At 49.0% G+C, this 12,500-nt stretch overlaps 1 protein-coding gene across 1 annotated transcript in view; it reads left to right on the forward strand.

The window, feature by feature from the left end:
- Positions 1-1,700: 1,700 nt before the first annotated feature.
- Positions 1,701-12,500, forward strand: part of samd14 (sterile alpha motif domain containing 14) — a gene marked incomplete at its 3' end in the record, with an annotated part of 28,923 nt that continues 18,123 nt past the window's right edge. Inside the window, exons 1-2 of the mRNA XM_080010219.1 lie at positions 1,701-1,763; positions 10,359-10,402. Coding sequence (XP_079866345.1) covers positions 10,366-10,402 — 37 coding nt within the window. The 5' untranslated portion in view covers positions 1,701-1,763; positions 10,359-10,365. The remainder of the gene's footprint in view (positions 1,764-10,358; positions 10,403-12,500) is intronic.

The following is a 12,500-nucleotide window of genomic DNA, read 5'->3' on the forward strand; positions in this document are numbered from 1 at the left end:
TGTTTGTGCTTCAAATAGGTCAATTCATTACACAACTAAACACTAACCAGTCAACAAGCAAACCAGAAAACAAATGAAATTAAAAAATAACCAACCAAACAGGCAACCAACCAACCAACCAGCCAACCAGTCAACTAAACAGGCAACCAGCCAACCAACCAGCCAACCAGTCAACTACCCAAACAACCAAACAGCCAAGCAACCAACCAACCAAACAACCAACCAACTAAACAACCAACCAACCAACTAACCAACCAGCCAACCAAACAGGCAACCAACCAACCAAGCAACCAACTACCCAAGCAACCAACTACCCAACCAACCAAACAGCCAACCAACCAACTAAACAGCCAACCAACCAAACAGCCAACCAACCAACCAAACAGCCAACCAACCAACCAGCCAACTACCCAACCAACCAACCAACCAACCCACCAAACAGCCAACAAACCAACCAAACAGGCAATCAAACCAAACAGCCAACCAACCAAACAGGCAATCAACCAAACAGCCAACCAACCAACCAAACAGGCAACCAACCAAACAGCCAACCAACCAACGCAAACAGCCAGACAACCAACCCTTTCTTTCCCCTTCTCCCTCTCTCCATCTTTTCTTTCCACCATCATTCTCTCCTCTTTCTGTTTGATTCCCTTCATCCACGCATCCTGCCTCTGCCTGGACCAAGTCATCACTCACTCTCTCCCGTTTTCTTTCATTCATGCATGTCCATATCCCTCTCTCTCTTTCTTCCTCCCTCCCTCCCTCCCTCCCTCCCTCTCTTGTCTGATGTGTCCTTGGTGCTGGCAGGCATACCACTGCTGAACAGGGAGAAGGCGAGAGAGAGGGATCCAGTTAGAAAAACAGAGAGGAGCGACGAGAGAGAGGGAGAGGAAGGAGCAAACGGAGAGAGAGGCAGACAAACAAGGGAAACAGCCAGAGAGAGAGAGGGAGAGAGAGAGAGAGAGAGAGAGAGAGGGGAGAGAGAGAGGGAAGAGAGAGAGAGAGAGAGAGAGAGGGAGGGAGGGAGAGGGAGAGAGAGAGAGAGAGAGAGGGAGGGAGGAGGGAGAGAGAGAGAGAGAGAGGGAGGGGGAGAGGAGAGAGAGAGAGAGAGGAGGGAGGGAGAGAGAGAGAGGGTGGGGGAGAGAGGGTGGGAGAGAGAGAGAGAGAGACAGAGGGAGAGAGAGAGAGAGGGAGGGAGAGAGAGAGAGGGAGAGAGGGAGAGAGAGAGAGAGAGGGAGAGAGAGAGAGAGGAGAGAGAGAGAGAGAGAGAGCAAACCACACTGGGAATAAGGCAAAACAGAGAACAGAGAAAAACAGAATAATGAGATGAATACAGAGGGGGACAGAGATATGTAGTGAGAAGGAAAGCGAGCGGGAGGAGGGGAGAGGTGGAGATAGAGGTAGAGAGGTAGAGCGGGGTGAGACAGAGAGCGGGGGGAGGGCGGCGTGCATGCCTCAGTGTGGGGAGGCAGAGTGCAGCATTCTGCTGAGTAGGGGTGAGCCAGCACTAGCTCACCATCAGGCTCTTAGCCCGGCAGACACCTTGACGCACGCAGGCGGCGCAGGGGACACGCCGGCACCCGGGCAGCGCTCCAGCGCCCAGCAGCCTCCACCCGCAGACCAGCACCCGCCCCTGCTGGGTGCCAGTCCCGAGGAACACTGGGAACTGTGGGTGGTGCTCTGGAAGTGTTGGGACAGACAAGGTGATGCCGCTGTGCCATGACAACTAAGTGGAGGTCTTCAGGGAGAGAGATTTGAAGGTGGTGCTCCGTGGCTTTGGGGGTGTGTGTGTGGTGTGTGTGTGCTGTGTGCGTGTGTGCGTGCGTGCGTGTTAGTGTCTGTCAGCAGTCATTTCTGTCTGACAATTAAAAAATAATTTATTTTTGTCGTTGACCTGTCTCCCTCTGGCTGTGTGCTGTCTGTCTCTACCTCTAGTATCCATCTGCCTCTTCATCGTTCTCCCTTATCTCTCCTCTTCTTCTGTCTGTCTCTCCATTTTCCTGTTTGCCTGACAACCCCCCCCCCCCACACACAACCCACACACACACAAACACACTTCCACCCACCCCCACCCACCCCCACCCCCCACCCCAACCCCACCCCCACCACCACCACCACCACCACCACCTGACAGTGCATTTTGTTTGTAAGAGCCAAACCCAGGTCTTCTGGGAACCGGCAATGCTTTGTTGTCCATACCATACCACAGCATGCCCATACCATACTGTACCATGCCATACCATACTGTACCATGCCATACCATACTGTACCATACCATACCATACTGTACCATTACCATACCATACTGTACCATGCCATACCGTACTGTTCGATGCCATACCACGCCATGCAATATCATACCATATAAAAACACCATGCCATGCCATACTATACCATACATTCTATGCCATGCCTTGCCAGGCCCATTCCATCCTGTGGATTATCATACCATGCCATATCCTGCCACGCCATGCCAGGCCATTCCATATGATGCCAAATTGTTCTTTGTATTACTTGTGTACCTAACAGACCTGGACCACACATTCTTGATACTGGATGCTTTTGGGAAACCAAGGCAAACGATGCCATGATGCTGCTTTACCCGGAGAGAAGAAAATCATTCTCGTTATCTTTTCAATGTAAATGTATGGTACGAGATTAGAAAGAGAGAGAGAGAGGGGGGCGAGCGAGAGAAAGAGGAGAGAGAGAGAGAGAAAGAGAGAGAGAGGGGGGGCGGAGCGAGAGAAGAGAGAGAGAGAGAGAGAGAGAGAAAGAGAGAGAGAGAAGAGTACTTGTCATATAAATTGAAACTATTCCCTGAGGCTGCGCACAGACACATATTCTGCCTCCACGCTAATTTGCTCAACTCTCCGAGGTTTTTCCCTTTCCCGTTGTTTAATAAATTCCCATAATTCGTTCCCGGCTCGGGATCAGAGAGCGGCGGCGGCGAAAAAGCCGGGGAGATGAGAGGGAGAAACGGGAGAGAGAGGGGAGCTTCGCCGCCACGTCCTGTTAACAAAGCGCTTCACAGCTGGAGCCCAGACTGCGGCTGGGGTGCGTCCCCCGGTGCGTCCCGCCGCGCCTCTGGTGCGTTTGGGTGCAGCTGCACGGCTGCCCCGCTGCTCCCAGCGGCCGCCCGACGCCGCTCGCCACCTCCACCTCCACCTCTTGTTCCGCTTGTTGTTGTTGTTCCGTTGTTTTCTTCCTGTGTTTTTGTGCCATTGACTCGTCTCACGGCCCGCTCCGTCTCGGCCTCAGCAACAAGATTTTTTTTCCCAGTGTCCATCTGTTCAGCCCCCCCCCCCCCACACACATGCACGCACACATATACATGCACGCAGGCACACGCACGCACACACACACACACACAGATAAACACTCACACACAACAACACATAGACACACAACTACACACAGGCACAAACACACACAACTACACACACCCACATAGACACGCACGCACACATAGACACAAACACACAACCACACACACCTGCGCATGTATGAGGACATGTGTGTATGAAAATACATTGAACATTTAAAAAAACACACACAGACACAGACACACACAGACACAGACACACACACAGGGTGACGAGGCAGATGGCCTTTCTCCTGGGCTACCTGCCCAACGCTCCCTCTCTGATGCTCTCACTCTCTCTCTTTATCGTGGACGTCCTCTCTCTAAATGCACCGTCTCACCCTCCATCTATTTTAGATTCTGTCTCACCCCCCTCTATTTCTTCATTTCACCCTCTCACATCCAAACCAACGTCCCCGAGGGCCCCAGCCCCGAGGGCCCCAGCCCCGCGGTGCCTCACCCGTCACGTTGAATATTAGGTGCTATATTGTCATCGTCAGTAAGTTGGCTGCGAAATTCCAAAATGTGACGAGAATTTTAATATTATGACTCAATTCAAACATGACTTGACTCAGACTGACAGGTTCTGTCCACTTCTCCCTTCCTCCCTTCCTCCCTTCCTCCTTTCCTCTCTTCCTCCTTTCCTCCCTTCCTCCCTTCCTCCTTTCCTCCCTCCCTCCTTCCCTTCCTCCCTTCCTCCCCTAGTCCCTCCCTCCTTTCCTCCTTTCCTCCCTTCCTCCCTTCCTCCCTTCTTTCCCTCATCCCCTCCTCTCCTCCCTTCCTACTCCTCTCTTCCTCCTCCTCCTCCCCTCCTCCTCCTCTCTTCCTCCTCCTCCTCATCCTCCTCCCCTCCTCCTCCTCTCTTTATCCTTCTCTCTTCCTCCTCCTCCTCCTCCTCTCTTCCTCCTCCTCTGCAAACCGTTTTCCCCTCCATCACGTCTCACCCCCTCCTCCCTCTTCCGCTCCAATCCTTCTCTTCCTCTTTTTTTACTCCACTTCCTCCGCGCTCCACCCATCTCCCCTCTCACCCTCCCTCCATTTGACAGATCAAGTGAACCCAGCCTGGTGGAGGTGAATCATTTCTGCCGGCGACATTTTGCGCCAAATTCAATCCATTCCGACAGAGTTGGCGACAGAATTAAATTTGTGGCGAGACCTTCGTGCAGGGTTCAAATCCAAGCGGGGGACCATTGGAGAGCCCAAAATGGAGGGCTATCCAGACAGACAGACAGACAGACAGACAGACAGATAGATAGACAGACAAATAGATAGATTATAGGATAGGAAATCGCAGTGTCCCAGCAGCTCATATCAAAAACAATAGGCAGTAATAATAACAATAGAATAAAATTCCAAAAAATTAAAAAGATGGAAATTTTGGAAATATACAATAAAACCCACAGTTAATTTTACACAATAAAATATGGCAAGATAATGAACGATAAAACCCTTACTGCTTAAAACCTAAAAACACCAAATGAACAGTTTAAGAGTCAAGCAGCGTTTTTTTACATGCACTCATTACCACGGTCAAATACACTAAACCTAATGATAAACAACAAACAAAAACAATTACAATACAAATAAAATGACACAAAAGATAAACTGGATAAAGCTGCCAGTGAAACAGAAGGGTAAGCCCAAAGATAATAACAAATGGTAATGTACAATGATAAGCATTAAATACAAGCCTTCGAAAATCAGATAGGGGACCAGCAGGTCTTATCCTGACTGTTCTGGTGTGATGCGGGCGGAGAAATCCCATCGTCTCCACCCTCCTCCACCTCCGCCGCCCCTCCCCCCACCCCACCCCCGCCGCCCAGGCCAGGTGGTGGGCGGCGCTGACCCCGGTGTAGGGCCATGTGGCGCCGCGTCCTACGTCCGTATGAGATAGGCAGATAAAGTGCAGATGCCGCCGAGCAGGTGAACTCTTAACTGCAGATAAGACGCCCCAGGAGCCGCAGACAAGGGGCCCCCAATAACGTCATCCCGGCCCCCAGCTGCGCCAGCGTGTCCGGTCTTAGACCAAGAAACGAAAATTTAATCGTCCCAAAATTCCCTATGCAGATTGACTGTCATTTACTCTTAAATGGGAAATTTGTTCCAGCATGTAAAGTGTGAAAACGACACTATGGGGAGCTCTGTGTCACAGCCAATGATTCATTTGTCACACTTGCACGCATCAAAAGCACTAAATAATTGCATAATACGCTTATGGGTTTTCGTAAACAAGTCCACGCATTCCATTCAACTGAACTCCGTTCGCAGCACAACATTTTCCATTTGTGTCGCAAGGAGCGTGACTATAATAACAGTTGCGTCTGTTCATTATTTTCCAGAATAAAAAAATCAGCACAACAATGAGCAGCTCGCTTGCCGGCGTCCACCCAGAGCAGTGCTGTGTGAAATGAAATAAAAAAAACAGTGGTAAATACAAAAAACCTAAAGTAATCACGGAGGTAGCGCTTAAACATGGGAGACGCTGGAATAAGAGGTTTAAGGGCGGAGGGAATATCAAGGAATCTCCTGATGGACTTTTAAACAGCATATTTCTTATACACTGTATATATACTATATATATACATTATATTTATTATATACAGTATATATTCTGTATATATACAGTCTATTTATTATATACACTGTATATTCAGTATATTTATTATGTACTGTATATATACACTGTATATATACTGTATATTTATTATATACTGTATATATATTTTTTCATGTTAATTAACACTGTAGTGAATGAAGCTGGAACATGAGACAGATGTAGAAGAACTGCTGCTCAGACGGACGGCTGCTTCCAGCTATTTACGGCCTTGAACTCACCACGTGTTACGGCTATGAAAGGATAGGAGGCTAACAGATTTGAGCCCCCCCCAAAAAAAATTCGAAATCCACCATCAGTCCTCAGAGTTAAAACCGCAGACATGACTGTGTGTACTCGTTGAATATCCAGCTTTCGGCCGCCGTGCACACAGCACAAAGGCGTGGGAGTCCTGGGTTCCGCCGGGGAGGCTGGGAGAGGCAGCCAGGATCATAAATATTGCAGGGACGCGCCCGGAGGCTCGTGAGGATTATTGTACGCGCTTCCTAAATGGGTGGTTATTCCCCTTCCAGGGAATACCACGCTGACGGGGAGCGGGGGGAGGGGGGTAGACTCGGATCCGGGGGTTGTCCTCGAGGCTGGAGTCGAAAGGCGGCGCGGGGCGGGGTCGTTGGTGCCGGGGGGGTGGGGGGGGGGTCTTTGAGGTTCTCGGAGGCTCTTTCTTTCTTCCCCTCCTCCCCCTTCCACCGCTCTTCTTCTTCTCCCTCCTGTCAGGGAAGTGGGTCAGCGGTGCTGAGGGACATCAGCTGAGTTACCACGTCCCCCCTGACCACCGCCCGAGGACACACAGCCTTTAGAATGCCGGACAGGGTGTGTGTGTGTGTGTGTGTGTGTGTGTGTGTTGTGTATCATACTTGTGATGACCGGTCTCCAAATTTACAATTTTTTGGTTTAAAAGTCTCACCAGAAACATGGATCCTACCGTCCACATGTGCCAGGTGTATTTACTCAGACCTCACTTTTATACCAGTGTGTGTGTGTGTGTGTGTGTGTGTGTGTGTGTGTGTGTGTGTGTGTGTGTTTGATGGTAGTAAGTAAATGGTGATGGGAGTGTGTGTGCATTCATGCATGAAGACACAGCCAACCTAAGACATAGAACACCAGACAGTGTGTGTGTGTGTGTGTGTGTGTGTGTGTGTGTGTGTGTGTGTGTGTGTGTGTGTGTGTGTGTGTGTGTGTGTGTGTGTGTGTGTGTGTTTGTGTGTGCGTGTGTGTGTGTGTGTGTGTGTGCACGTCTTGGCAGAGCAAGGGGAGGTTGAGGATTCTCCTTAGTGTCTCCTAGTGAATTCTTAATGGAGCTTTTCAGGGGGTCAGGCCCCGGGGAGGCTGAGGCAATGCAGCAGACAGCAGATGATGATGGGATGGAAGTGATGCATTAGAGCACTGCTGTGGTGCTGAAATCTATCTATCTATCTATCTATCTATCTATCTATCTATCTATCTATCTATCTATCTATCTATCTATCTATCTATCTATCTATCTATCTATCTATCTATCTATCTATCTATCTATCTATCTATCTATCTATCTGTCTCTCTGGATAGCCCTCGATTTTGGGCTCTCCAATGGTCCCCCGCTTGGATTTGAACCCTGCACGAAGGTCTCGCCACAAATTTACTTCTGTTGCCAACTCTGTCGGAATGGATTGAATTTGGCGCAAAATGTCGCCGCCAGAAATGATTCACCTCCACCAGGCTGGGTTCACTTGATCTGTCAAATGGAGGGAGGGTGAGAGGGGAGATGGGTGGAGCGCGGAGGAAGTGGAGTAAAAAAGAGGAAGAGAAGGATTGGAGCGGAGAAGGGAGGAGGGGGTGAGACGTGATGGAGGGGAAAAAGGTTTGCAGAGGAGGAGGAAGAGAGGAGGAGGGAGAGAGGAGGAGGTGGAGGAAGAGAGAAGGATGAAGAGAGGAGGAGGAGGGGAGAAGGAGGAGGAGAGGAGGAAGGGGAGGAGGAGGAGGAAGAGGGAGATAGGGGGAAGAAGAGAGGAGGGGATGAGGGAAAGAAGGGAGGAAGGGAGAAGTGGACAGAACCTGTCAGTCTGAGTCAAGTCATGTTTGAATTGAGTCATAATATTAAAATTCTCATCACATTTTGGAATTTTACCAGCCAACCTACTGACGATGACAATATTGCACCTAATATTCACCGTGACGGGTGAGGGACATCAGCTGTCTGTCTGTCTGTCTGTCTGTCTGTCTGTCTGTCTGTCTGTCTCTCTATATCTATCTACACAAGAGACACCAACACAAATAAGTTAAAGTGGTAATCCATAAGATTATTTTGTTGTAAAAATATATTCAGTCATGCATGTGCTCTATGTGCTATTAATAATAATAATAATAATAATGGTTTAATAATAATAACAACAACAATAACAATATTAATGAATTAAAATAAAAATATTATGAATATTATGAATAAAAATAAAACTAAATAATTATAATAATTATAATATATTAATATTAACAACAACAACAACAACAACAACAACAACAACAATAATACTAATAATAATAATAACAACAATAACATGATGGTTCCATTGCTTTTTCCATTGTTTGGTGGCGGCGCCTTTCCCGGCAAGAATCCAAAGCTGGGGACCGCAGGAAGTGAAAAGGCAGCTGCAGTGAATGAGCGGAAGCGGTGGAGCTCGTTGCTCATTGTGGTCAATAAACGGTCGTTATGGACGAACGTTCATGAAAGAAAACACGAATCAATCGACCAGGAGAAGGAAATCTGGAAGTTTAATTAAAAAAAAAAAAAAAGTTAGTTTGCAGCTGAATCCTGGAGAGTCACCCGGGGGATGCGGGCAGGGTGACGGATCACCGCTTTAAAACCAACGCGCATGTTTTAAATCAGCCGCGTTCGTATCCAAACAATGAGCGCTGATCGAAACACAACGAGCGCGTTTTGAAATCCCGGGGCGTCTTCCCGGGTGGGGGCCCGCGGTGCACCTGGCCCCGTCCCGCGGCTCCGATGGGAATCTCCGTTCCCTTCCTGTCGTGTTTGGGTTTCTCGTTACCGGAGAAGCGCTCTAGTCGGGTTCTGGTTCTCATCCCACAATCGCGGTGCTTGGAATCTCCTGATTAGCAGTGGGATACGAATCCGCAGAGCTCGACCCCGGGGATGGAAATCTGATTAGACCCCAACGAGAGCGACGGCACCGGGGGTGGTCCCGCCCGCGTGAACGAAACGGGACCGTCGCGGGGCGGGGAATCCACCCCACGCAGTCAGCTGGAATCCCAAAATTAAAGCGCTTTCATTCAAGTGCATTTTTTTATTTTTATTATTGATACCGTGTTTTATTGTGGATTCGTCGAATTGGAGATTTGTACAGAAACAGAGCTAATTGCCCCGTGTTCAGCTGGAAGCGGATATTTGGGGCCGCCTCCTTGTCTGTTTTGGATCACGGCGACGTTATCTGCAGACGTGCCCCTGCAGAAGCCCCACATTCAGCTTTATCTCTCCGCCCGGAGATTTATTACCCGCGACAGTTGTTCCGCTCGCCATCATACCGAGAGGCTGGCTGGCGTGGCAGGCGCGGGGTTGTGATCTATCTATGAAGCCCTTACCCACCCACCTGCCCGCACATATGACCTCATTATTAAATTGGTCCCCTCGTCGTCATTCGAGTCGCTCAAACCGCCACGCTCCAAGTCCCGCGTGCAAACAAACAAACAAACAAACAAACAAACAAAAACACCCACTTTGAGCTTCTGTGCTGCACACACTCGGAACAGTTTACAGGCACAATCCTACCTGAGGGGTATTTATGGTTTGAGATATATGGCACGTGCAGTGGAGTGCTGATGGACATTTCTATTTATTTATTTATTTTTTACTTCACTTCTTATTCTGCTTTATTTTATTCTAACTCTTGTTCTCCGTTTATTCAGACAGTTAAGCTTTTTTTCCTTTGAATGCTCCTGTAATTGTCTGTAGAAACGCATCGAAACCTCACCCGAACAAGTCGTTTCTGACTGTGATAACAATCGGCGACAATCGGGCCGTCGCTTGGTATATATAATTAATATTACTCTTTTATTATCGTGGCGGTTTTTTTTTTGCCCGAGAGTCACATTTTGGTGATTCTCTCGTGAGACTGCGTTGCCGAGGTTCAGTTTAAAGCCTCCATTAAGTGCTTGTCGGAGCCTTTTGGCTGCACGTGGCCGTCGCGGCTGCTCCGCTTCCGATGCCGCTCGCTTTAAAAAGGAAGAGCAGAAGGGACGCGAACGGCTCCTGCTTCTCAGCTCATGCCCAGCGCCGTCCTGCCTGATGCACTACCTGAAACTGATTAAAAACCTGATTAAATAAAGGTGATTTTACCGAGTAAATCCCTCTGGTTTCTGTCCTGTGGTTCTGTCTTTCTCTCGTTGCAGCGGCGTCATGTCGGCCAACTTGGACGATACGGAGAACGTGTTCGGTAAGTCACGCACATGCACGCACGCACGCACACACACACACACACACACACACACACACACATACAGACACACACGTGCATGGACCATCATACACCCACCTACACATGTTGAAATATCAGAGATAAATGTGCCAACAAAATCCCTGGTCCCTTTAGCCAGGATGAGCCTGTGTGTGTGTGTGTGTGTGTGTGTGCGTGTGTGTGTGTGTGTGTGTGTGTGTGTGCGTGTGTGTGTGTGTGTGTTTAAGTACTGTGGACTCAGCTGTTTGTAGGCAACAGTGCTCGGGTTCTGTTTTGTTCCTATTCCCCAAAGTGCCGTCTCTGGCACACACTGGCCCCTTCTCTTAGTCCATCCCTCCGCCCCTCATGCAACCCTTTCTGTTTACTTACATTTTTGGCCGCAGCTGCAGCGAGTGGAGGTCACCTGGTCATCTGGTCGGCTGCGCCAATATGTCCACAGCTGTAATGCGTCCGAGACGAGGAGCCCAGCGTGGACGAGAATTCAATTTTGACGACATTTCGAAAGCCCTATTCGAACATGAGTAGTTTCATTGGGGAGGTTCGGTGACTTCCTGTGACAGGACGTGAGATTCTAATCCCATGCAAATCTGCCATTTGGGTTGTTTATACAGGTCTGGAGAATAGAAATTAACAATGTGCAAATTTGAGTTGAACCTGCCGTTCAGTAATGAATTCAGCGGTTGTTTCACGCGGGGGCTATTCATGCTTTTTTCAGAGGAGATTACCGGAAGAGTTAATCCAGTCTGCTAACACATTAGCCTTTCAGACACAGATGCCAAATAAAAGTTAATATCGTTGATTAAAACTGAAACCGCTCTGTGCTAAATTCATGGAGAAGTTGGTGTATCCCTGTGGCAGTCCCGCCTGCCACACCCCACCCGAGTGGCGTTTCCAGGGCCCTCTGACACAGAGACACAGGCAGAGATGTTGCAAACGCACCAGTTTATTGTAGAGAGTGGGCTAGGTGCAACAAGCCGGGAGCAGGTGGACACACGTCACAACAGAGGCTCTCTGCCTATGTGTGTGTGTGTGTGTGGATGGGGGTTTACCTGTTGCTCGTTGATTGCTCTCACAAGCAACAGGCATACAGCCACCTCTGATCCCTTGCCTGACTACCTACACCAAAGACAAGGTGTGGCTGCTCAAACCACCCTACCCCGACACCACAATGACTTTTGATATATTTATTTTTCATCACTTTGTGGCAATTCAGTGTGCGGCACAGATCCGGAACCGGGTTTCAGGTACCATCTCTGAAGGAACGGTGAGATACGCTGAGGGGGCGGTCTGTTAAACTTCCCTCCGCTGTGAACGAAGTGGGCCAATGCCGGCCAGTATCTTCCCCAAGTGGCAACCATTATGGCCAAGTGCTGAAGCCAAAGTGGAAGTACCTTAAACTGCAGTTTGTCTCAAGGGCCACATTAAGAGATTTTTCAAATTATGAAGCACAATGAAAAGATGTATCAGTGCACATTCAACATCTGACGTTTACAGATTGTCAGTCTCCACTGCGCACACAGGTAACAACTGCTGTCTTTGAGCAGAGAAAATCTGAAGACGGAGAGCAGACGGGCTGAGTTATGGGGTACTCCCACACTTGCTGGAGGCCAAATATCTCGCAATATTTTGACATCGAAACCAACGTCATACAACTCGCCACTGTGGTTGTTTGTGCAGCGAACTTGCAGCGCTGACGTTCTGCGCTGATCAGACCCTCATGAGTCGACACTATTCCTCAAGTCGCTCCTCCATTTCAGAAGTCTGCCCTCGCCGACTTGCCCCTTTCTTTGGCTTCGTCATCGTCAATGTCAATGGCTGTTGAAAATTCCCCTTGCGATTTGAGGCTTCGACTCACACATACCCAAATATTTTGGAAAAACTTACCCTTAAACACGTTCAATTGAATCGTGACCTGGCCGATTGGGGTCGTATAGAGAGAAATTTGAGTCTCACTCACACACATGACGGCTACGATTCTACAGCACGACCACCCCAGACTCCTCCGGACTACCATGGACTGACTACCATGGACTATGCTGGACTGCCATGGACTACCCTGGACAACCCTGTACCACCC

The sequence above is a fragment of the Zeus faber genome (assembly GCF_960531495.2).
Source record: "Zeus faber genome assembly, chromosome: 11".
NCBI classification, from domain to species: Eukaryota; Metazoa; Chordata; class Actinopteri; order Zeiformes; family Zeidae; genus Zeus; species Zeus faber.